At 48.1% G+C, this 26,439-nt stretch overlaps 1 protein-coding gene across 7 annotated transcripts in view; it reads right to left on the bottom strand.

Annotated features, from left to right (window-relative positions):
* The window catches only part of NEO1 (neogenin 1), a 169,982-nt gene that overhangs the window by 39,842 nt on the left and 103,701 nt on the right, over positions 1–26,439 (bottom strand). For 4 of the 7 annotated variants that reach the window (XM_038147601.1, XM_038147602.1, XM_038147603.1 and 1 more), the window contains exons 6-8: positions 21,156–21,310; positions 19,740–19,860; positions 2,118–2,337 (exon numbers count right to left, since the gene is read on the bottom strand). In XM_038147601.1, coding sequence (XP_038003529.1) covers positions 2,118–2,337; positions 19,740–19,860; positions 21,156–21,310 — 496 coding nt within the window. The remainder of the gene's footprint in view (positions 1–2,117; positions 2,338–19,739; positions 19,861–21,155; positions 21,311–26,439) is intronic. The other 3 variants (XM_038147604.1, XM_038147605.1, XM_038147607.1) reach the window with 1 other exon arrangement.

Here is a 26,439-nt window from a genome sequence, read left to right as displayed (position 1 = left end):
CAAGTCACAGCTGGTGACACTGGGCAGCCCCTGAAGCAGAAATGTCCCCATGTCCCCTCCGCTGGTACCTCCTCACTTTGCAATGCTCCTCTTGGAATCACAGAACAGCTTGGGCTGGAACAGAAAACTGACCCAGTGCCACCCCCTGCCATGGCAGGGACACTTTCCACTGTCCCAGGCTGCTCCAAGCCCCATCCAGCCTGGCCACAGCTGCTCTGGGCACCCTGTGCCAGGGTGACACCCTCCCAGAGAACAATTCCTTCCCAATGTCCCATCCAGCCCTGCCTGATGGCAGTGGGAGCCATTCCCTGTGTCCTGTCCCTCCATCCCCTGTCCCCAGTCCCTCTCCAGCTCTCCTGGAGCCCCTTCAGGGGAGCTCTCCCTGGAGCCTTCTCCTGTCCTGGTGAGCACCCCCAGCTCTCCCAGCCTGGCTCCAGAGCAGAGGGGCTCCTCAGAGCATCTCCATGGCCTCCTCTGGGCTCTCTCCAGCAGCTCTGTGTCCTCCCTGTGCTGGGCCCCAGGGCTGAGGCAGCTCTGCAGGGGGGGTCTCACCCGAGGGGGCAGAGGGGCAGAGTCCCCCCTCAGGTAAGTCCAAGGGGCAGAGGTGAGGAGGCATTGCCATGGTCCTGGGTCTCCCCTCCCTGAACAGGTGAAAACTGAAGGGAACTGAGCCAGCAGAAGCCAAGGCAGCTGGAACTTTGGACCCTCGGAGGATTTGGGTGTTCCCGCACACTTCCCACTGTCCCCGAGTGCTCCAGGCCACATCCAGCCTGGCCTGGAGCACCTCGGGTATCACCAAATTAAGGGAGTAACAGAAAAACAGCATTTGTGAGGTAAATAAAATGTTACAAATTGCCTCAGTTAATTGCCCTGAGCCTGGACAAGATGTCTATCCACAGGATTGAGGAAGAGCAGGAATTCCCCTCTGGAGTGTTTTCTGTTCCAAATGACTTTGTGTCTCACACTCTCATCAATAAAGCGAACAGATAATTTTCCCTTGAGTAATAAATCTGATAAGCTAATCTGCAATTAATTAAGCATTGCTGCAAATGAATGTTCACTTCAGCTTCCTCAAACTTATCACAATTTGAAACTGCCACTCCGAGCAGTAGATCCCATCAGGCAGGAGAAGGGGTGGATGGATATCATCCACCGGGATAATACATCACAAGTGATGATGGTGAGGCATTCCCCACATTCCTGTTTACAGCAATTCTGAGGAGGGAACTGGCATTTAGCACTGACCACGGGGTTTAACCAACACCCACCAACAGCCGGCCCTGAGTCAGGGGGGACTGGCAGGGCTTTGAAGCCTGACGTGCCTCTTGCTCCCAGCACGGCTTCCAGGGGATGTTCCTGTGCTCCCTGAGGAGCTGCGACACTCCTGCTCTGTCCCCAACAGGCTGCTGAAGGCAGGTGGCAGCTGTTGGATGGTTTGCAGCCAATCCAGCCATGCTCAAGCACTGCCTGTGCAGCTCCTCCAGGAGTGTGCGGCTCCTCCAGGAGTGTGCAGCTCCTCCAGGAGTGTGCGGCTCCTCCAGGAGTGTGCGGCTCCTCCACTGCCTGTGCAACTCCTCCAGGAGTGTGCGGCTCCTCCAGGAGTGTGCGGCTCCTCCACTGCCTATGCAACTCCTCCAGGAGTGTGCAACTCCTCCAGGAGTGTGCAGCTCCTCCAGGAGTGTGCAGCTCCTCCACTGCCTATGCAACTCCTCCAGGAGTGTGCAACTCCTCCAGGAGTGTGCAACTCCTCCACTGCCCGTGCAACTCCTCCAGTGCCCGTGCAACTCCTCCAGGAGTGTGCAGCTCCTCCAGGAGTGTGCAGCTCCTCCAGTGCCCGTGCAACTCCTCCAGGAGTGTGCAACTCCTCCAGGAGTGTGCAGCTCCTCCAGTGCCCGTGCAACTCCTCCAGGAGTGTGCAGCTCCTCCAGTGCCCGTGCAACTCCTCCAGGAGCGTGCAACTCCTCCAGGAGTGTGCAGCTCCTCCACTGCCTGTGCAGCTCCTCCAGGACTGTGCAGCTCCTCCCTCCAGGAGGGCCGGGAAGGAGGCAGAGGAACACAACCCCTCCACCTCAGCCTGTGTCAGCAAAGCCCAGCAGAGCCCCTGCCCCAGGTTTTACCTGTTGATGCCCTCCTTGGTGTAGAAGATGGAGTAGGTGAGGTTGTCTCCCTGCGGGTCCGAGGCCGGCGGCCGCCACGTGAGCCGGATGAAGCGAGTGGACACCAGGGTGGCCACGACGTCCCGCGGGGCGGAGGGCAGGGGTCCCGCTGTGGCTGGTGCTAGATGGTCATTAGTGGCACTGGTCAGTGAAGTGGGAGGTAATGTTGGGATGGCAACATCTTGGCATGTGCAAACATTGGGGAATATGAAGGGCAAACATCACCACGGTTTAAAAAAAAAAAAAAAAGAGAACAGAAGAAAAAAAAACGTAAAAGAAATAAACAAAACCACGATGGGAAACAGAAGAAAATGAACACACAAAAAAGGCCATTAAACTGAAGGCTGACATGCAGGCAGAGGTAACTACTGACCACTAATGGGGAGTACAGGACACGGCACTGTCAGGCAAGCAGACCAAATCTCCACTGTAATGGAAGTGGCAGGGGAGGGAAGGGTGGAACTGGGGGTAAAATAGACCTCAGGAGAGGATACCAGCAGCAAACCACAGCGTCATTGCTTTGGGAGCACTGTAATGCCACACGTGTGACAGCTAAACCCCAACCTCTGCTAATTACTCAAATGCACACCCAGACCTCCCTTCCTACTGGAGCTCATTAACATGCACAATTCATTCAAATGATTCTCAATCATAACAAAATGACAGATGAATACACAGAATTCCTTTCAGTGCTAACTCATCCAGTCAAACCCTGCAGTCCTGACCTGCCTGGGTTCTGCTGCTGCCCATGGCACTGCAATGTCAGCCCTTTTCCCACTGTTTTCCTGCCATCTTCCTGTGTCCCACAACCCCCATTTCATCATTTTACAGTGGCTCTAACAAGCAGAAAGAACTGCTGCTCTGGATTATATCCACACTCTCCAAACTTTTAGCCTCAGTCATGTCTTCCTGTGTTGCTGCTCCAAAGCAGGATAAATCCAGGGATTATTGCATTAAAAGGTTGGTGATTTAACAGCACAAGCTGAACCATAGGAAGAGCCACTCTCTCTCCAAATCCTATTAAAGCAATCCAGCCAGTAAATGTAACAGTGAGATTCTGAGCAGCTGGACCCCAATTACCACCGAGTATTCCAAGCAGCACAATTAGTAACAAACCCCCAAAGCTCAGGATACATGGAATTTTTCTGCATTCTGAACTATTTACCAAGCTTAAGCCACCTGATGACATTTTCCACATGGGAATCCATGCTGCCAACCACATTTATTTTTTCATTAATTATGGAAACTAACTAAAATTGCTCTGCTTTTCCCCAGAAAGAAATTCAGGACTAGAAGAGCTTGTTGAGCTGCAGCATCTCCACCAGAACATGTGGATTTGTGTTCTGATACACAATGAGAAAACCTCCCAAAAAACCTGACTGAAGGAGAAGATGTTGTCTGAATGACCAAACCCTCAGGGAAAAACACTGAGGAGTCTTCCATCAGCAACCACCTGATTTTAAACTGTCAAAGCCCCTTGCCTACCCAAGCATCAGCTTGGGAGAACTCTTCAACTAGCAGAACTCTCATTTTTCCTGTTCTGTTTTCCAGGCAGGTCCTGACAGAGACTGAAGAAGCAGCCATGGGTTTTATCAGATCTGTACAATGTAACACCGGTCTGTGGGCAGAACTGGGAGACAGATCCCAGAGCCAGGACCATTTTGGTATTCCAAATACGGATCACAGAGACACATACTCCAGGGTATCTCCTTAATTATCCCTTCCACACTTTAATAGCTAAAGATCTCAATTAAGTGCTCTCCAGCAGCCCCTCCTGATCAATACACGACACCATTAATTTCACATTCATTGCAAAATCTATTTTTATCTAACCCCCTTTTTTATGTCCCATCATTGGATTTCTTGCAGGAATGCAGCACTTCCAGCTCTTCTGGCCTCAGCCAGGGCCCCATTCCCCAGGGAGTCCCTGAATGGGACCAGGAGATCTTCCCAAACCATCTCCCTGCTCCTGAATGACATTCCAGTGCTGATCCAGTATCACACCAGGCTTTCCCTGTGTTCCAATCCCAGCCCTTGCCATCAGCTCCCTTGGACTGGAGACCTTCTCACTGCACCTGACCAACTCCTTCCTCAGTGCTCCACTGAGGATCAAGGGATGGAACTGCCCGGTGCCCATTGCTTTCAGCACTTTTCCCACTGTCCTGCTTGATTTCCAGTCCACTTCAAATTCTAAACACTCACACTTGGGTTTCTCTTACCTGTCTTGGCAATACTCTCAGGTGATCTCCTTCAAATCACATGGTTTTGATGCAAAATCCACCCCTCAGCTATCATTACAATTCATCCAGTTGAGCTGAAGTGGAATATTTTTTAAATTCATCTGCTTAATCTAAACCTCATCCCCACACACTTGTGTGTTTTTCTTCCCATGTCATGAAATGGATCCATCTTTTGGGAAGTGATGTGCACACAGAGCTGAGGGGTCTGGGAGAGCTGCCAGGATTTCCACCTTTGAACAAGGTGGCACCAGTGCCACCCTTGTGCAAAGCTCAGAGCAGGAATGTTCCTCCCCACAGCATTAGAGAGCACTCACAGACAACAAAACCCTAATGATGCCTGAAAAATCAAGGGCCTGAAACCCTCCAGGTGAGGTGAGCAGGGCCAGGCCCAGAACTCCCCAAACACTGCACTTCTGGGGCTGCCAGGAGCTCGGGAAGGTATCCCAAAGGTAAGGGATTTCCTTCCTTTTTCCCCTGTGCTTCCTACAAATGCCTCAAGTGCTGTTACAGAGGCTTCATCCCCAGCTGAGTGAGCAGAGCTGGGCAGTCAGAGCTGTGTTGATGAGCAGTTACACCCCAATTAGCTCCAACACCAACCAGGGAATGGCTTTGTCCCTTCCAGCTTTCAGCACTATGGAAGAAGCAACTCAAGTCTCTTCTTTATATCTCCATCACTTCTTGAACAGTCACTCCAACTCTGAACTGTTCTCTGCAGTTATTCCTACAGTCTTCATCAATCTCATTTTTTAACAGCACGTGCAGCAAGCGACTCGTGCTTTGCACCACAATTTATCTCCTCCTGTGGAGGAACTGGAAGCAGAGGGATGCTGGCACTCCTACACACCTCCAGGCAGCAGAGTTCCCCCCTGCATCCTGGCCACTGCAGGGCAAGCAGCAATTCCCACAGCCCACAAGCAATTCCCAAGCCACAGCAGAAGCACAATTTTTAAACTTTGCCCTAGAAATTATTTTCCCTATGGAAATGGAATCTCCACGTCCTCCAGCATCCCAAGGCACAGGAATCTGTTTGTGCTGCTCAGGCGTGACACCAACAGAGCCGAGCCAGCCAAGGCAGCCCCAGAGGAATCCCAGGGATTGAGGAGGGTGTCATTGAGGGTGAGAGGACATTCCAGCTGCTGACCCTCAAGCTCTTCTATCAAGCTGCCCTTCCCAGGGCTCCTTCTGAGCAGGTATCAAATACTACAACAATTTTATCAAAATACTTTGCAGGGTGTGCAAATACCCGTGAGGATTGGGACTGGAATCAATCAGTAACAAGGTTTGAACTGCCCCAGCAGTGGGCTGGTGACATCCAAGAGGTGAAGGTGTCCACAGGGTGGGTGCCCTGGTGTGATCCCACCTTTCCATCTTGTAGGAAACCATGGGTAACAAAGAGAGGGAGCATGCCCACAGAGCTGCTCCAGGGCCACCACCCAGGGGCCCAGGAGATCTTTTCCAAACAACCCAGCCACACCTGAAAACCACTCACTGAACCCTCTGGCTGTTATGAAATCACTGGAAATACTTTCCATGCTGTTCAGATTTCCCTTTTCCTGCCTTCTCCCCACTGGCATATCCAGGCTTCCTCCTGTTTGACAACAACATTCCAGTGACACCATCAGCTCAACACAAGGGGGAACAGGAATGTTATCTGCTCCAGCCTTATCTGAACCACTGGGGACACTCCGGTCCCCTGGGTGCACCTGGCAGTGCCACCACCTGCCTCTAAGGGCTGTGGCAATGCAGGGATTCACAGCCACAAACACCTGAAGGACTGCTTAAAGGTCATGTTTAGGCTGTTTTGGCCATATCCAAGTGTTTGCAAGTCCTCCTTACAAGCCCGAGGAGAATGCTGGGATTGCAGAAGCAGGAGAGGCACCAGGGGGTGATCCAGGTGTTCCTGGAGCCCAGTGCCTGCACCCCATGGAGCTCTGGAGCAGCTCTCACCCTGAACACCCACCAGGGAGCCAAGGGCATCCCCCAGCCCAGGGCCAGCCCAGCCACACAGAGATCCAAGACTCCCTGAGGTGGAGGGGGTGAGGAGCAGGAATGGGCTGGGAAGGTCAATGAACCCTCCACGGAGGAGATGGATCCAGCACGAGAAGAACCTTCCCAATGGAATCATTCATGGGGACAACAAGGAACAGGGGCACCAGTTAATTCATAGACGAGGAGAGGAGAAAGTCCTCTTTGGAAGCACTTCAGGGAGGATTTTAGAGATTGGAAACATGACTTCAGCAACAAAGATCTACTACAACTAAAAATAGCAAATAACTATTTTGCCAACAAACCTTTTGAAAAAAAAAGATACTTAGGACATTCAGATCTCAACACCTCTAATATTTTAACTGTATTCCCTAAGAAAAAAATTCCTAAGAGGCACCAAATGTTTAATTTTGACTTGAGGTATTAATATAAAACTGTGTACTCAATAAATACTATTTCTCCCATAAATCTATTTAACTGGTTCCGGAAAGGTAATAAACTTTCAAAGTTTTTCTTTTACCTAATGCACTGTTCTCCTAAATTTGAACTTTGGTTCATGGCGTCCCCATGGAAGGACTCAGCTCAGATCAGGATTAAGCAGCTGTGATGCTGCAAAAAGTCACAGCCAAGTCCCACTGATTTCATTATGCTCACTGTATTTAAAAACAACAGCAGCACTTGGCTGCAGTGCAATAATAAACATGAAATAACAAAATCAGTAAGCTCACACTACACACCACCCTTCAAAATTTTGCTTTCTCTATTTTTTGTCCATGTTTTCACTTGTATCCAAATGTTGTCCTTGCTGAAATGCTTAAACCATGAATTTCCAGCAGAAGGGATCACCTGGTTACTGCCAGCTGTTCCCTGAGGGATACCACGCTCAAACAAAGCCACGTTACCTGGCCCAAGCAATTTCTCTCAAAGAGCCAAAGTGCTGACGTTGGTCTCACCAGATCAGCTGTAACAATGGAATCAACTCCTTCCCTTGGGAAAACTCACTCAAAGAAATCTCTGTGACTCCCTCCACAAACTGATGCTTTTGTGCAAAGCTGGAACAGAGGAACAGAGGCTGAACAGATGTGGAAAGAAGAGGGTGGAAAGTAATTTCTGCTTTATAGAATGAACAGAAGTGTCCTGAATCTCCTGGATTTCCCAAGACAGCCACCATCACCCCCTGGTGTAAGTCACAGACCCATGTCTGCTTAACAGAAAACACCCTCCAGTTTAGCATTTTGTAGCCTTAATTATTCTTCTTGAGCTAATTGAAACTGCAGAATGTTGTGAACTTAAATCAATTTTGGAAATCTGGAGATGTGTGGAATTTGGAATGTGTGATTTTGGAAACGTGTCAGAAAGACAAACAGGACAGTGTTGGAACCAACACCTTGAGGGAAGCACAGCGGGACACAGAGCCACCGAGCAGGGCATCCTTTGGGAATTACACCTGCAGGAACCAAGGAGCAAAGGGGCCAGGAGCTGACCCCACACAAGCATTTCCCTGGATCACCTCGCTCCAGGAAGAGGTCTGAGGGCAAGAACCCCACTCAACACTTGGAATAAATTTTGTCCATCACGCACTTAAAACCCCAAATTCAACCCCCACCCTGAGGAACAGACCCTCCCCTACCAATATCCTCATTTTCCTCATAAATGAAATGGAGATGCTTCCTTATTCATTCCTCTATACTGACACGTTTAGCTCGGAGCAGGCAAAATGCCTTATTTTAAATTTTTAATTGCCTTAGATTAATTTACATCACCACTGGGAGCGAGAGCTGTTATTTACTCTTCACTCAATGCACAAACTGAGTGCAAAAATTCCCCAAAAACCCCGAACAAGCAAGTGTCTAACTGCCACTCAGTGATTCTGATTTTTAGGCATTTATTTGGTTCCGTTTCGCATTGTGATCGGGCACTGCTGGGTGCTCAATAAACTGGGATATATAAAAATAGAGATAAACACATTCTGACTGGGAGCCTGTGTTTTAAAGGAAGTCATAAAACCCCTCCTGATAACGAGCCCTCCTCCCATTCCCGTTTCACCATGAAATGCTTTGGTGTAGAGGAAACAATTTGATTTTTTCCTGTCTCATAAAACAGCCCTCAAAGAGGCGTGACGGCCCTGCTGACGCATTCCAGGGAAAGGGAGCAGGAACCCCCTGGCTCCAGCCACATCCCACAGCTCCAGGGCAGGATGGAAAGGGAAAAAAGCCCTGCAGGGATTTCAGTCATGAGACTCAGGTTATTAAAAAAAGGGAAATAAGCCAAACACACCTCACCTGTCCCCAAGGAGTTTAAAACTGCTTTGAAACACATTTTGTCATTGGAAAGAAATTCAAACCATAACACATATTGTAAAATGATGGGTATGACCTTCAAATTCAGTAGTGAATATTCAATTATTGAAAAAATTAAATATTTTTTAACAACTACTCCTTAAGAAAAAGAATCAAAAACCCCAAACAAAACCCACATATAGAACCCAAGGCAGAAAAACTGCCTGGAAGTGCCCCCAAAGAACCCTGGCCAGGGTTTCCTCTCACTGTGAATATTCATTAGTTGAACTCCTCTGAAGAATTAAAAAAAATCTCTGGAGAGCAGCAGAGCCTGCAAGAGTGTTCTGCAATCTGACTTTAATAATGGCAGCAGAGCTGTGACAAATAAAACCCCATGTTCTGTGCAAAGGATTCAGCTGTGCACAGCCACTGGCACACCTGAAGAGCTCAAGATGCCTCTGAAGATCCCCAGAGTCCTGCCAATAACTCCTCTGGTGCCCTTGGGCCCAGCCCATCCCTCCCCTATCCACAGGGATGCTCAGCTGGCACTCCCAAGGGACAGGGGTCACACAGTGCTGGGAGCTCTGGGAATGCTGCAATAATCCAAATAATTGCCAATAATCCCAAAAATCCCCCATAATCCTGCGGGCAGGCAGTGCAGGAATTGTGCCGGCAGAGCAGGACCAGAACACCCCTGGCAGTGCCAAGGCCAGGCTGGATGGGGCTTGGAGCACCCTGGGATGGTGGAAGGTGTCCCTGGGTGCACACGATGGGCTTTAAGGTCCCTCCAGCCCAAACCACCCTGGGATTCCATGACCACGCCACGACTGTTTCAGGCTGTATTTTCAAAGGAACAGCACAGCAAGAGCCTGAAGTGAAATCAAGGAACTCGGCAAACACAAACCCTGCTGCTGCTCCCAGACCACTGCTAACCCTGACTCACCCACAAGATTTCCTTCAAGTGACTGCCACGCTCCTCCAGGTGTCCCTGGACAAGACATCCCTGTCCCTGTCTGGGCCACCGCAGGGCACAAGGGCTGTAGCTCAGTGTCACCCTACATGGCTGCTTCTCTCCAAAGCACACCTTGGAAGTGGGACATCTTCTCCTCCTATTTGGGAGCTGCTGCCACTCGGAACAACTTGGCAGCACCAGTTCTGCCAAGCTGGGGCTGCAGCAGATGAGGCTGAACAAGCTGTCTGTTGTCAAAGTCATCCTTATTTCTCCAAGCTCTTAAAAAAACTTATTTAAACTAATTATGAACAGCTTATTTAACTACTTGTTTCCTACACGTATCTACCACACTGTTTTCCTTCCATTTAGGTTTATATCTACACAAGTAATATTTTTTAAGAGAGAGAAGATCCCCTCAAACTCCTCGTTCCTCTTTCAGTCTATAACCACCTACAGAGCAGCACTGTAAGGTGTGGTACTGGATATTTTATTAACTTGCACTGGATTTCTCTGCTCAAGGCCACAGCTCCTTGCTGCCCACCTCACACCCACCCATTTTTATAGAACTAGAGGAGTATTGAGATATTTGGGAATCTTATAAACTTTAAATTAAGACTTTTTTCTTTCTATTTTTAAACCTGTATTGTTCACTCCCTCATTTTTCTAATTCTAACAGAAAAAGGGAACCCTGTGAGTATTTTTAGAATACAACTGCTTTTCCCAGCACAGAGGCTTGGGAATTTGGGGTGCACTTCCCAGCACACAAGAGTTGAAGGTTATTCTCCAGAAGTACAGGATGGGGTTTACAGCAAGAGATGCAACATTTAAACGTGGATCTGCTGTGCTCACTGACCACTGTTAAAATGCCCAAGAAGAAAGTTTTGAAAGCAGTTTATAAATGTAAATTGGTGCTGATTTAGGGCCAAGGTGGAATGTCCAGCCCCAGTCAGCTGTGACCTGGATCCAGGCATGACTTTTCTCCCTCTTTCTTTTCCTTCAACACCTCCAGTGCTGATGTGTGACCAGGAAAACCACACAGAATCCATCTGTCCTGTAAAGACTCTGGATCCACAATTACGAGTTTCTTTTTGGGGAGAAGAGAGGGGAAACAACCAGGGAAACAAGAATCCCTCACTCCAGGCTGTTCTATCCCAGTGAGAACAGTGACAGCTGGCTTCAATACTGAACACAAATCATTAAAAATTACATTTCTTTGTTGGATTTATGGCATTTCCTTAGGGAATAAACCCCATGAGCCCATGCAGGTTATCCAGGGGCTCCTCCCAGCTCCAGGTCTTCATCAGCTGAGTCCTGTCACCCACCCAGCCAGTGAAAACCAATCCTGTCCCTTCTCTCCAAATGGCATTCTGCTGTCTCTGCCATTCCTGTATAATTTAGCAACTCTGAAATATAAGCAACCAATTAAGACCAAGCCCCTGTGTTTGTCCCCCCCGCTGGTGTGAGAGTGACAAGATCTGATCTTTGCCTTTCCAACACGAGCCTGGGATCAATTACAAATTAAGGGTGTTTCTGTCAATCTTCAGAGCCCTGGATATGAAGAATAAAGGCAGAGGAAATGCCTTTGGTAGTCATGATGGATATCAAGCCACAGCTAATCCTGCCCTTCCACCCATCCAGGGATGGAAAAAGCAAAGCCACTAAAAACAACAGCCCTCGTGATCCACTCCTGATTATTTGTATTTTCCTCTCTAAGCAGGAGCCAGACCAGGCAGAGGAGCCATCACCACTGCTTTGTTCCCAGGAAAAAGCACTCCTGACATGACATCACCCAGCCAAGCTGCCAGGAATATGTAAAATATGAGGATAAACATAACTGGAATGGGTGGATTTCAGTGCTGTTGAGGGAGGTGCAGTTGGTGTTAATAATCAGCCTTTCTGGTGGCCAAGAGACTTTCATGGGACTGAGAAAGTCTCTCAGCAATTCAGGATTAGCCAGAAGTGATAAAATGGACTCAGAGCCTTCCATACACATCCTACCTCACTGCACTTCTGCAGTGGGACAGTAAATATGGGATAATACAGGTGCAGGACAGCAAACTGCCATTAATGTGTGTTGTGCATTGCTCATAAAACACAGAAGGCTTTCGCTCCTACAAGCCCTTGCTCTGCCTCCACTGAACACTCCTTACCTATCACTCCTTTTCCAACGTGACCTCGAATTTCTTCACGTTCCTTCTAGCCCTGGTGAAAACCAAAACCCAAGGTGCCAGTGTTTCCAAGCACAAGCAGCATCCCCACAACCCTTCATTTGTGGGCCCAGACTGAAGCCAGGGCACCCAACCCTGTATGAATTCCATCAGGAGGTTCCCACTTCTCTGCCAAGCCAACTGTAAATACAGCCATAAAACAAGAAATGAAAACTAATAAGCACAATATAAATGCTGTTCTGCCTCCCTGCAATTCACAGCACGCTGGCAAACATTAATCTATTCCTAATTTAATCTAAATTAGAGCAATTTATTCCAAGCCTGTGCCAGCTCTAAACATGAATAGGCTACTGAGGACTGCTTAGCTCCCGTTTCATCAAGTTAAACGTTCAAGAAGTTTGGGATCTAGGGTGGTTTAATCAGTTCTGCTTCTCAGTAAGACTATATATTAGCAGGGCCCATAAAGAGGGAATAAATAAAGATCATTTATTAAACAGGAATTGAGTCGAGAAATGGAACTGACTGAATTCAAACAGCTCCCAGGCCATTTTGAACAGACTTGCAGCCACGAGAAACACAAATGCTGCCTTTCCCCGAGGAATAATAGCTAAGTAATGTAAATTAAAATCAAAATTAAACCCCAAACCCCCACTCTTTCAGCACTAAAGAGGAGCACACACTGCTGTGTTTACAGAAAATTAGCACTGGAGTGTACACAACCGGTACAAAACATTCTCTGAGTTTGGCTTTGGCTGTGAGTGTTTGAAGTCAGTTTGTGATTTCAGATGCTGTTTATGTTCCTGAAGCACAGCTCTCCAAATGAGGCTCCCAAGCTGTTCCTGCACCATCCATCTGATGCTGGGTGCATGCTGGAGGGCCAGGATGAAGGCAGGGACTTCAGGAACGCTCTCAGCTCTGTGGAGTCCCAGCACTGCCAGGAGTTCCCAAATGTTCCCTAAGTGCAGCTTGGAATTTGACATTCGCTGCTTTTAAAGCTTTCTGGGGACAAACTTTAATCCTGTGAGTGGAAACCCTCAGGGATATGTGGAGATCAGATAGACAGAAGCAGGGAGGAAGCTCCCCTGCTGCTCCTGGCTCTGATGGTGCTCATCCCACTGGACTTTCCATTCTCTGACTTCCAGATCTTTCCACTCCACCAGACCAGAGGTTCTTCCCCATGTCCCCAGTGCAGCAGAGCCAGGTGCCCTCAGCACAGACCTGCTCTCCCAGGTGCCCTCAGCACAGACCTGCTCTCCCAGGTGCCCTCAGCATAGACCTGCTCTCCCAGGTGCCCTCAGCACGGACCTGCTCTCCCAGAACCACGGGCTCTTTGTGCTGCTTGAACATCCAGTTCCACCCCGGGTCCCTCACCATCTCCCACTCCCCCAAAATCCACACTTCATTCCTTTCAGTACTTTTTCCTCTTGGCAGAAAATGTGAATTTTGGTCTGCAAGGGTTTGCAGCCTCCCCGCTCAGTTTTCATCTCTTTCTTCCTGGTGGATGCTGAGACTCCTGAAAGCCACTCCTGGAAAGCACAGGGACCTCTTCCCATTTTCCTTCATTAGGACATGCAAAATTGGACAAGGCAGAAAGAACATGAGAATGTTTCTGTCTGAGAGAAGAAACAGGAGACCCCGCAGAGGAACACCCAGAGTCCTCCTTTATTGCTCTTTGAATAAAAACAATATATTTTTATCTTGCTCTGGCATTTCATTCACAACACCCTGCAGATTTTTCAAGTATTTCTGTAGTCTCCAAGAACTCCACAGAATCCCACGGACTGAGAACGCTTTCATTCACAATATGTAACTAAAAAATACTCCAAAGCATCACCTCTGTGAGAGAGAGAGCCTGAGAAGGTACATCTGAGATCTGTGAAAACATCCAAAACAGGTCCTGAGGTGACATGAGAGGGGTCTGCCTCAGGGCTTGAACCAGGCAAGGCCTATTGATGGGATTTTTTACACATGGCAAATACCCAAATGTGTATCTGAGCTTTTCAAAGCAGAGCACAGTTGGCCTGTTAGTGCCAACTTTTGCATTTCTTTCAGTAGGAGCCAAAACTTGTCAACAAGAACTTCTATTTGCCTCCTAAAACAGCATAATGAAGCTTACAGTTATGGAAAACACAGAGTATTTCATCTCTCCTGACTGAAATAAGGCTTTTGACATTGCCTTTAAAATCCAGCTCTAGCTGGGAATCTTTTCAGTCAGGTCAGGGGAGCTGAAATGGCCTCTGAGTGAGGAATGGGAATCTCCAAGTGAGCCTGAAATGACTTCAAACAGTCCAGCACCATCTGCAGGATAGAAATGACAGATTTTCAGCACAATCTTAACTGAAATGTGCTGGCTCTGGGAAACTTGGCTCAGATTCCTGATGTTCTCCACCTTTGTGGGGCTCAGAGAAGCCCCCAGCCCACCCAGCTCCTTTCAGTGCTCCAAGCCTGCACACAGCTCATGGCCAAACCCTGGCAGAGAGCTACCAACTCTGAATGGAATTGTTTATGCAGGAACAGGCCTGGACAGAGCTCAATTGCTTGAATAAAGCACTGATTTAGGGCAATAAATGATGTCTTTAAACTCCCTCCAAGTTAGGATCCACAGAATTGGACACAGCAGAGGCACCGAGGTCAAGCAGTGGTGTCAGACTTCACCCAGCATCGTTTGTGATGTCAGACTGCCATCAACACCAGCACTGGTGCTTCTCCCAAGGACATCAGCAGGAAACACATCCCATGGAATTGGCAGATTGGCCATTCCATGCAGAGCACCAACAGCAGGGGGGTCTATCCCCAGCCCAGCCTCACAGTGTGTCAGAGCCAGAGAACAGGCCTGGGGGCTCCCCTGAACCCCAGCTGGAGCAGAACCACCTTCAACCAGGCTGCTCGGGGCCTTGTCCAGGCGTGCCCTGAGTATCTCCTGAGAGCAGAGATTGCCAGACCTCCCTGGGCAGCCTGTTGGACTGCAGCTCCCTCGCTGTGAAGCTGCTTTCTCTGATCAGAAATTTCTCTGCTTGCAGCTTTTCCCTGTCTCCACCACTTGCCCTGTATTCCCGTCCCTGCCTGAGCAGCAACAGGGTGTCCAGGATGATCAAACTCAGCACATCACATCTCCCAGGTTCCATGGCTCTCCATACATCCCATCATCCAGTCTGGATTGCCCCAGTTTGGCTTCAGGGATACCCAGGAGACAGCACCAAAGGCCTGGCTAAAGGCAAAGCAAACAAAACCTGCTTCTCTCCTCTCAGCCACAGGCCCAACCATTCCCTCAGAAGGCCACGGGAAGAGCTGGGCACAGTTTGTTTTTGGCAAACCCATGCTGATATTCCCAATCATCACCCCTCTCATGTACCCATAACATGGCCACCAGGGGGATTTGCTCCATAACCTTCCCTGAAAAGGCTCCAGCTCCAGCTGAGCTTTGTCTTCCCTACATCCCTACGCTTCCAGGCAATTTTCTGCCTTTGATTCCAGATTCCCTGGGTTTCCACTTTGTGCTGGAGCCCAGTTGGCAGCTCCTTCTTTATCCCTCCTGGTCTCCTGGACACGCACTCTCAACCCCTGCCCCGTGAAGCAAACCATTGCTGTGCTTTGGTCCTTCAGGTTTGCCTCTTGTTAACACAGCCTCCTATGGAAACCTACCAAAAATATCCCAAACAAGCCAAAGCCTCCTGTCTGGAAGCTGAAGGCTGGAATTCTCAGCTCCACTTGCCAGCCAGACACAGGCAATGAATTCCAGCCTACTCTGGAAACTCCGTGTGTCACACACAGAGCTGGCACCCAGCAGCCCCACACGGCTCAAACCCCACAGGAGCACCAGGGCTGGGTGAAAAAGCTCCATCTCCTCCCTGCCCTGCAGGACCCAGTCTCCAGCAGACACACACTGCTGTCCTTCCATCCACTGATCCCTGTGCCAGTGCTCCTGGCTGCCTCATCACCCTCTCCAAAGTGAGGAAACACTGGAATCAGCCTTCAAGGGTCACCCAGTTCCCTGCCCCTCCTCCCTGGAGAACCTGCACCCATCCCGTGGAGCCATCCCCAGATGTCTCTGTGATCCCAAAGCCTCACAGCTCTACAACTACACACAGATTTCTAATTCCTCCTCCTTGCTTCCCATGCTGGGAACAATTCATCACATGCAGGATACCCTTGCTTGGACCTTTTTCCATGAAAAAACTGATTTTAAAGAAACAGTTCCATTACAAACAATCCTGACATGGTTCCTGCAGCAGGGCATCCAACTCATTCACTCCTGTACAATTCACAACAGAGTGAAAAAACCCAGTTTTGTGGTATAAAAGTACAAGAGCCCCACAAAGCACCCCCCTTCAGCTGTGAAGGTGACACAGTGCATCTGAAAGGATGGTTTGAAATTGTTCTCCCATAGCACAGCATATTTGTTTACAGTCCAAACTCTGCTTTCCACAGCGTTCAAGCATCACTCCTGCTTTTCCCCGGTGCCTGAGTACTCGTCAATGCCTTTCACACAGGGTGACAGGGAACCATCTGCCTCCCTCCTCCTACTTGTTGCCACCTGTTCTTTTCCCAGTCCCCACATGGCAGCGTGAGCAGGGCCAGATTCCCTGGACAAGGCTGGGTTACAGCACCAAGAAACCCCAAATGCCTCTGTTACCCCGAGGGTCTCACCCCACACACACAAAAATGCTGTAAAAGTGATGACAAGGAACGGCTCTGCTGCAATTCAGTGTATCTGCTCCATAACTGGGACATCCAGGAGCTGAGCAATGAGGGTTGTGAGTAAAGCTAGCTGGGTTTGTGAAAAAAGGGGGAGGACAGATTTGGGGTTGCTGAGAAAGGCACAATGGAGATTCTGAACAGGCAGGAGTGCTCCATGGGGGCATCTGCAGGACACCAAACCACTCATCTCCTCATCAAGGAGGCAAAGAGAGAAGCATTGAGGCTGCAAAGTCCAAGTGCAGGGCAATGAGGTCATTGAGGAACTTCCTTCTTTTAGGGAGTTCCCAAATTCTTCCTGAAAGGCAGAGCAGGCAGCAGAGCCACTCCAGTGAAATTCTGAAAGGCATTGAGTGTCCAGGGCCAGAATCTGAGAAACAGGGACACAGCTTCAAATCCCAAAGTGGCTGGAAAGCACACGAGAGGCTTTTCAAGTCCCTTGCAGAATTCTACACCTGATGTTCAGTACAGGGATAAAGAGGATTTAACTCAGACCACTGACCCAAATCTTCCTCCCTCTTCTATGCTTCCAACCTCCTCAATTACAAACACTTGTCCTAAAAGTCTCTGCTTTCAACACCATGATTCTTTCATATATTCCTGAAAAAGCAAGGGCTGTGGATTCTGTACGGTCAATCCCTTCCCAGGTGTAAACTTTTCTAAATTTATTAACAGAATTACCAAAGTTTAGAGCAAAAGCCACTCAAGAAACCATTCAAATCTGTGCTTTAACATTTCCACAAATAACTTTCCTGTGTACTAAAAGCTCCCCAGAACTCATCCCAAACACAAAAAAGCCCAGCCCAAAACATTATGTCTGATGGACGATTATATCAAACTCATTGTATGATAAGAGAATCCCAGACAGACTTCATCCAGGTTTCTGTGGGGCTGTGCCCAAGCTGAGCAGAAGGTGAATCACCAAATTCCTGCTCTCTCCAAGTCAGAAATCTGTCCAAACACAGAGAGCCTCCCTTTGGGGCAGATAAATGTTTTTCCCTCCCTGCGTTTCAAACTTACACTGCCTTCCAGGAGCACAAAGCACAGATGTGGGACTTCACTTGGATGAGAGAACTCACGTGGCCTCCCTGAGAAACTCCCCAGGGCTTCCCCTTCCTCATTTGCATTTAGTTCATTCAAGATCATTTGATAAGCAAAAGGGCTAATGAGAAATGGTTTGTAAATAGCCAGATGTTTGCCAATTCCAGCAGGAAGGAGAGAACAGAACGGCACAGGAAGGGAAGCACTGCTAACTGGGAAGAACTTTGATGAACACTTCATCAACATTTTGTTCACTGAAGTTACTTTTCAAATTGGTAAAGTTGGAATTTCTCATCAGCAACTGTGAAATAATTCAAAAAAGGGTTTCTGAATTAATGATTGAAATGGTCAGAATAGTTTTTGCTCAAATTAGGGGTTTGAATTTTCATACCAAGCCAGCTGCCACTGCTGCATGTGATACCTTCTCCCTGTTTCCCAGAACAGTTTCCTTCTCCACTGCTCATGGATTGAGAGAAGGCATTTTAACCCCCAATATCTGTATTTCCTCCACCTGTGAATTGCCAGTTTTCCCATATCACACTCCTTCCTCGTGGCACTGCTCATCACAGCCCCCGCCCAGCACAGTTCCACTCAGATGTGTTCCACGGGGCGTCCCACTGCTGGAGAGCAGCATCTCAATGGCCCCAGCTCCAGGGACACAGCCTCGGGTGTGTCCCTACACCCCCAGTGAGACTCCACCACTGCAGCCCAAATCCTCTGGCAGCATGCAAAAGAGAAAGGACATTATGAGCAAAGTCCTTGAGGACAGCAGGAGGAGGTGCTGGAGCGGAGCAGGAAGGGGAAACCACCGGACAAACAGCAGGGGAGGGAAAGGAAGAGGAGCGAGACCACAGGAACTCCAGTAACAACAGTGAGAGTCATTTAGAAACCACTGCTGGGAGCCGGGTGCGAGCACAGGCTTGGGCAGGGCCCCAAAGCCAAGGCCATTCATTATTCAGTGTTTTAAACGTGGAGAATATGGAATAATGCTTCCACTGGAAGGGGCTGCAAACCACTCAGGTGATTAATGGACAGAGCAGAAATTAAACTCCTTTTAATAATTTTTCTGGCAATCCGATGACAGCAGGGCAGTGCTGGATGCAGACTCCTGACTCTGCTCCGTGGCATTAAAGCTCCTGACCCCAGGAGGGGGCACCCTGCATTCCCCAGATCCCTGTGAGGAGTGCAGGTGGCTCTGCAGCCAGCAGGGAAACACACCCAGATCCAAAGAGGAATTCAGAGGAAGTAGCAAGTGCACAGCTACTCTACAAAACAACTGGAAAATAAACAGGAAATCTCTCTTCACGGCTCGTTCCTAAGTTTACTCTCTGCACACTGGACACCAAAGCCAGGGACAGCAGAGTCACACCTGTTCAAGGTGTGAAGCTCCATCAAACCTCCAGCCATGGCTAAGACCGTTTCTCCTGAATCCTCTCCATCCAAATAAGAAAGAAATTAGAATTTAAAACAATCCCCCTCCAAAAAGACAACACAAAGCCCTCCTCAGTATAGTTTTAGCATTTTCTTGTCTGACTTGTCTCCCCTCATCGGGCTCTTAGAAATTATTTTTCAGAGCTCTGTGACCTGAAAGAGCAAAAGAACCTGATGGCTTAGTGATGATATTTGCAGTACCTCTCTTTTGGGGTCTTCAATCATAACACCAATTGTTCTGCTCTGCCACCCCAGCCATGCAATGCAGCACACTTTACAGGGAGCACTGGCAGGAGTTCCACTGATTGGAGCACAGGGACAAATATTTACCTTAAACTGCGGCTGTAAACCACCAGATGTGCAGCTGCAGTTTGCAGGAATGACAAAGCTCACTATATTTTACACTAACAGCAGAAAAAAGCTTCTGACACTGGAATCACTTTGATATAAAATATTGGGGGTGTGCTCCATAAGTGCTTCTTTTCCAGGTTTGTGATTTTAGTGACTGTTTTCCTTTTGGCTATTCTGCTATTGCTTGTAACCCTCAGCATGCAACATTTCCGGCCATGTTTTATTATTGCACCAATTACTATTCAAAATACAGGATGGATCCTGTAGAATTCCTTCAGTTCTCCTCACTAAGTGTACAGAAAACAACACTAGATCACCCACGGGATTTTTTTAAAATCCCCCTGCCCTAGCTGAGTTATTGACAGAACCCACCATGTGGAAAGGTCCCTTGGAATGGTCCCTCCCCACTTTTGGCTCTCTGCTGTCACAGTTTATCTTACCAAGGTCAAGTATTATCAGCTGGGCTCCAGCCTGTGCATTTCCAACATCGTTTTCTGCAATGCACTGATAGAATCCTTCATCAGACTTCACCAGCCCCAAAACTTGCAGGTTATGTTCTTTCTGAGGAGCAAAGAGAGAAAGCAACACTTAGAAACGAGCTGCAATTGCCAGAGCAATGGTGTCAGCATGGCACGTTCCCGTGGCAGGAGAAACTTCTGACAGCAACTGGGAAAAGTGTGCTTGGAGTTCCCAGATCTCAACTCCCTTGCCCTGAATCCTCATGTTCTAGTGGGATCAAAAAGCAGCAGAAGCTCTCATTAATGGCTATCATTTTCTAGCATTACACAGCACTGGCAAATGTTTCCCCAGCTGTTCTGGTGGTATTTTGGACCCTGACTGAACCTCACGGCCCTACAAGCCAGGTACACCCAATTACACAGCCATTCATTTCTCATCTGTCTCAAAAATGCCTTTCACTGCATCTAAAATCCCCCTGTAGAAGCACCCCTGTGCCAAACTCACCATCCACAGCTCAGTTACATTTCTATTTCAGCTCCTGCTAGAAACTGGAATTTTTATGGGGCACAGACTGCAGCACACACAGCCAGTGGTCGTGGTGAGCTCATACTTTGACAGTGCATTTTGCCACCTTGTGTGCCTGAGTCTCCTGGAAAAATCCAAGCTATAAAGACATCAACTCTAACAACACAAGAAATGTACATTAAAGGGATTCAAGAAACCATTTCTCTTCCAGGTCCCAAACTGTGGGAATCCATAAAATCAGAGGGTTTTGGGAAAGCTGCAAAAGGCAGGCCCCAGAGACAGCAGAACTGTGACTAGAGCTGAGTGATAGCCATAAGATTTGTCAGCAGAAAAATTATGTAAGTAGAAAAGTAAGGACAACTACAACAATGGTCTGTGTATTAATGCTTGGCTAAAAGAACTCCTTAAGCTGCAGAAAAATCTACCTAGTGAGATATCAGGAAGTTCTAAGCTTAATAATGGAGCCCTGTGCATTGTGGTTTAAGGCTCACAAGCAGGTATTGTATTTGAAATAAGCAAGCATTGTTTTAATCAAAGGTATGTGTGCTTATAGTGCTTGGCTGGATCATGTCAATATGCTTTTGCTTTGTGTGATCAGTCAAAACTTCTCAAGTGAGCTTAACACTGAGTTCTTTGTCTGCTGCCAGGGATGTGAGCTGCTGGCATCTTCCCATCGTCAGAACCATGTAATGAGAGCGATGCTGGAAGAGACGTGTCCCACAGCAGTCCCGTCCTGCTCGTGATTTGTAACACCCCCCAGCCGGTGATACCAAACATCAACAGGACAAAAGCAGGTTCTGGAGAAGAACCCAATTTCCATGACTATGGAGAACTGACAGGCCAAAACCATGCAAGATGGCCAGTGCACTCACCACGATTTTGAAGTAGTCACTGGGGATCACCACGTCCCCGTTCTTGACCCACTTGACGGTCGGCGTTGGCTTCCCGGTCACCTCGCACTCAAACACGATGTCCATGGACTCGTGGGCGTAGATGTTCGCAGGGCGCTTCAGGAACGTGGGGGGAACTTCAGGGTGGAAGGAACAAAGACAAGAAGATGATGTTACAGCCAGAGAAAGAGACCTGACAGTCCCACGCACACCAGCTGGACACCCAGAGATGGACCGGACCGGGCGCTTGGGCACGAGCGGCAGCCAAGGCAGGGGGAACGTGCAGCTCAGCTGTGACAGACACCCACACAAGCCGGGAGTTCTTCTAGGATCACTCGTGGGCCAGCCTGGTCCAGTGGAAAGTGTCACTGCCCACAGCAGAGGCTCGGGAATGACAGGATCTCTAAGTCCCCTCCGACCCAAACCATCCTGGGATGCTGTGGGCTCCTGAGGTTGGGATTGAAGGTATTTCAGACGGTAGTTCATGGTGGGACTCAGGTGTTGATTATTTCTTATCAGTGAAACAGCCTCACAACCATGAGTTCAGCAACGTTTCATTAGCAAGGCACAAAATGGCTAACTATCTCTTGTTACAAGGTCTTTTGAGACTAAACTATCCATTTAAGAAATGACACCTAGATTATTTTCTCTTTTAAGCCAATAACCGATCCCTCGAAGCCCGCAATGCGGACTGTTCTGCCCAATTACAAAACATCCCCCAAACCCATGAAGAAGGAAGAAGGTAAAGAAGAATAACTTGCATCTGCCTTAAAACTTCTATCTTGCTTCATATTTATTTCTATATTCTAAAACCCCAAACTCCAAGTTTTCCACCCTGTGACATTACACACTTCAAACCAACTACACGCCCGTAATCTCAGTGCTATCAATCAATTTTTAAAGTCTCCTCCACAGCCTCAGGTCAAATGCAGTGCTCTCTTGAGGGTGTGTGCCTTACAGCACAGAAAGTTTAAAATTCTCAGCATCCAGCCAATTGAGACTACATGAAAGAAGAAATGGAACTGAGGTGTACAAACTTCAAGTTAAACCTCAGGGAGTTCAAGTCAATAGGAAAACAAAAGCTGCAGTTATATCAAAAAGTGCTTTAAAAAATGAATGGACACAAAACTGAGATGAAAACTTTCCCAGAGCACCACGGCCTCGTGCTCCTGTGAAGGAACTGAGGTTATCAAACAGAGACTGCTGCACTGAGCCCAGGAGTTTCTTCTCTGGCCCGAGGAAGCCAAGGAAACAGGATGTCCATGAGCAGCCAGGTGCCTCTGTACCACAGGGATGACATTCCATGGATATACAGGAGGGGAGCTGTGTATTTATAACACAGCGGAGCAGAAGCTCTGAACATACATTCTATGAAGAACAGAAGTTCTTCACTTCCAACGTGCACCAAATGTGTTACTCTGGGTCTTGGCTGCCTTCTCTATGTCCTTAAGCCCCCAGAGTGAGATCAGTTCAATCAAATATATTTAAAACCACACAAACTCCGAGATACAGATTTTCCGGGGACACCAGCCCCAAGTGCTTGGTGCACAGACACGTCAAGTTTCTCCCACAGGAGCTTCCAGCTGCATCCAGGGCCTCTGCACTCATCTGCCTCAGCAGCACCAAGCCCTGCAGGCACTCACTCCTTGAGAATCCTCTTTAGAGAGCACCCACCCGTTTATTTGTGTTTACTGTGCTCCCAGCACAGGGCAATTCTCTTACTTGTGTTGGCAGCTCGGATTGTTGGAGTTCCAGGAAAGCCCAAAGCAGCCTTTTGCCCTTTAATATTTAGCAAAGAAAGTCAATATGGAAGGGCCACGGGGTTTAGACAAACAATTTACACACTTGGCCTCTCAATGGGGTTTTTTGGTGCTGGGGATAAGGAATCCTAGGTCATGTTTTACTCCTTCCTCTGAAATGATCCCAAAGGTTTGTAGGTGGATTTAATACTTTTAAAACAGCTGGAGGTGAGCAGCTCCTGCAATCTTCCTCATGTTTTGGATTATAAATGAATAAAGAGGACATTAATAAATGGAACTACTTTACAGTAAGGAGGTGGTTTACCTCTCAGGTAAGGGTGCAAAGCTACACAAAGCTGTACATTCATTGCTCAGACTCTCACACAGGAGCAGAAAGCTGGATGGGGCCAGGCCCAGCTGCCTGTAAATTCAGACATCTCTTTGATACCGACTTCCCAGAAATTTACCAAACACACCATAAATTCCACCTTAAAAAGGTTCAGATATTTCTGTGCTTACTCTCTGATGGCTGCTACCACCACACACAACTCTAACATTTGAAAACTCTCTTCTGAATTTATTTGCCACCAAATTGCTGTAATTTATTCTCTATGAAAATTATTTTTATTCCTCCCTGGTATTTATCCTCAGCACTGTTATTTATTACAAGCTGTGCTTCTGCTCCCTCCCTTCCCCTAGCCCAGCCTTATTTTGGGTGGCTCAACCAGTCATGTTTGCTCTGCTCTGACAATTCCTCCCAACCCCCTGGATGTGCTCCAGCCTGAATCCATCTCCGGAGCCTGTGGAGTTTCAGTCATTTACATGGAATTTCAGCCGTGTCTCAGCAGTGCTTTGAAAAATGGCATAAATACCATGGCAGCAGTGCAGCAAATCCCTCACCCGAGCCACGGCTCTGCCTCTGCCCTTCCCACGTGCATCATCCCCTGCCAGCCTGGGACAATCACAGCCGCTCATCGTTAGCCCTTTTTACCTAATGCCTGCTTTTGTTCAGCCTGCCTGATCAATAGCTGATGTTCTCATTTCCCTTCCATCTCTGCCTCCGGCTCTATTCACACACGCGATCGATTCCTGCACTGCTGGCAGAGTTGAAAAAAGGGAATACAAGAATTGGAAAAGTTGTTTTCCCATGAATGTACAATGCTTCCATTTCCAAAACATTCATTACAGGAGAGTTTGAATTCCTTAGCCACATATTAATCTTGTCAGAGGAACACAAAGAGACACAAGCCAGTACCAGTGACTGCAAAAGGCACAAAAACTTATGTGAAAATCTCATCATGGAACCCCAGCCTGGCTTGGGCTGGACAGTTCCTTGAAGATCATTTGATCCCAGCCCTGCCACGGGCAGGGACACTTTCCCTGTCCCAGCGTGCTCCAAGCCCTGTCCAGCCTGGCCTTGGGCACTTCCAGGGATGCAGGGGCAGCCACAGCTGCTGTGGGCACCCTGTGCCAGGGCCTGCCCACCCTCCCAGGGAAGAACTGAATGCCCAAACTGTGCCACAGGAAAGTTCTGACTCTGTGTTCTCCACTAATGTTTAACTTGTAATGAAGACATTTGGAAAGAACTCAAATATCTTTGGCAACTGATATTGCTCCAATGTGGGACATCATCCAGAAAGAGGCATTAAATTTGAATCGTAAGAGGCAGGATTTTTTTGAGACAAAAGTGGAAGTTGAAGTAGATACTCTCCTACCTACTCTCAATTACTTTTGATTTAGGAGATTAAGAATTTGGAACACCCTATTTTTTCAAAGTGACTTTGCTTTTCTGGCTCATGGAGCAAATGCCAAGCTGTTCACAAAGCGATAATAACATGAGGAGTGCTCACTTTATCAATCACTTCCCAGTTAATGAATTAATAAATGCTTTTCAAACACTCTCTTCTGGTTTATCCATGTCAGTGTTTAGCATTAACACAATGCAAGTACAGATGTTTGTGGTAGAGAAGTTCAATTGATAACCAGCGAGCAAACGAGCCAATTACCACAGAAAACCAGATTTGTAAGGGAAGATCGTGTGCTCTGTTGCCAAACACACAATTAAACTTCAAAGACAACTTGGCAGTTCAGCCCCCTCTTCGTGTCAGCACGGAGCAACTCCTGAAAAGGCAAAATGCTCGAACAGAATTTCACACCCCCCAGGGAGCCCTGCCACCCTTCTGGAGATTGAAGGAAATATTTTGATCACAACAATGATCAAAAGATTAAGAAAAAAACCCAATCCAACCTACATCAGCAGTTGATTCAAACTTCTAAGCTACATCCCAATAAAGGTGAAAAAATTTGAAAAATAAGATGCTTTTTTAAGCCAATAGCTCTAAAAGGATGGGCAGAGCTGAGGAACTCCACACGTGCAGCAGGAATTGCACCCAAGGTGATGGGGAAGCAGGAATGGATGCTGGACATGGATCCCATTCCACAAGTACAGGTGATCAGAAGGAAATGGAAATGAATTCCAGGGCTCTGCAGCTCTGCTGCACAGGAGAGCACAGCAATGGTCTCCTCTGGACACACAGGTTGTAAGGAGCATTTTAAAAGGCCCATTCTCTTTCTAAAAAGCATGAATAAATCAGCTGTTGGTCCAAGCACAGCATCCAGCAAGCCCAAAACGAACAGGACCGACCAGTGGTTCCAAACACTCCCAAGTACAGAATCCATGACTGGTTTGGGTTGGAAGGGACCTCAAAGGCCATCCAGTGCCACCCCTGCCATGGGACAGGTGGACCGTGGGCACCTTTCACTGCACCACGGTGCTCCAAGCCCCATCCAACCCGGCTTTGGGCACTTCCAGGGACAGGAACACCTCCAGGACTATTCCTGAAGCAGTGCTGGAACTCCAGCAACAGCCTAAGGCAGCCAGAGGGCTGAATTTCCAAACTGGAAATGTGCAGGACAACACTGAAGCACCGTTCCTGCTTCCTCACCACCTCCAGGCGCCCTCGATCCCCAGAAGTTAGGAGTGTGTTCTCCAAGGTCGGCCAGTGAAATCCCAGCTCCTGCCTCTCCCCCATCCCTTTCCTCCCACACTTTGGCTGTGACCAAGCAGACACGGAGTGCATCTCCAGGCACCCCTTACAAAAGCATCTGCTCATTGCAGGAGCTTCCCCACAGCCCAAAGAGCACAAACACACACTTGGCAGAGCGGCCACATTTCCCAGTGTATCTCAAACAGCCCTGACTCCAGCATTCCTGGCCACTTCCATTCAGAAGCCATTTCTCAGGGATGCTGGGGGCACAATCCCCAGCTTGTATTCCAGTTACAAAGCTGGATTACCAGCAGTATTTAAAATGGACATTTTCCCATAAAGCCCATTTCATATCAGCCTGAAATGGTCCACGGGGATTTGATTTCCTCCTCCAGGGATAACAACCTATTCCATTAGGATATGCTCCAAATCCTATTAGAATCATTATAAAGTTAAATGCAATTTTCACAACTGCAATTTAGTTTCTAAGCAGGATCAAACTGCAACATGACCATCACCCAGTTAATCTATCCCCTCCTG

Source organism: Motacilla alba, chromosome 10 (genome assembly GCF_015832195.1).
Source record: "Motacilla alba alba isolate MOTALB_02 chromosome 10, Motacilla_alba_V1.0_pri, whole genome shotgun sequence".
NCBI classification, from domain to species: domain Eukaryota; kingdom Metazoa; phylum Chordata; class Aves; order Passeriformes; family Motacillidae; genus Motacilla; species Motacilla alba.
The sequence above is the reverse complement of the archived record's forward strand: the minus strand, read 5'-3'. Positions and strand labels throughout refer to the sequence as shown.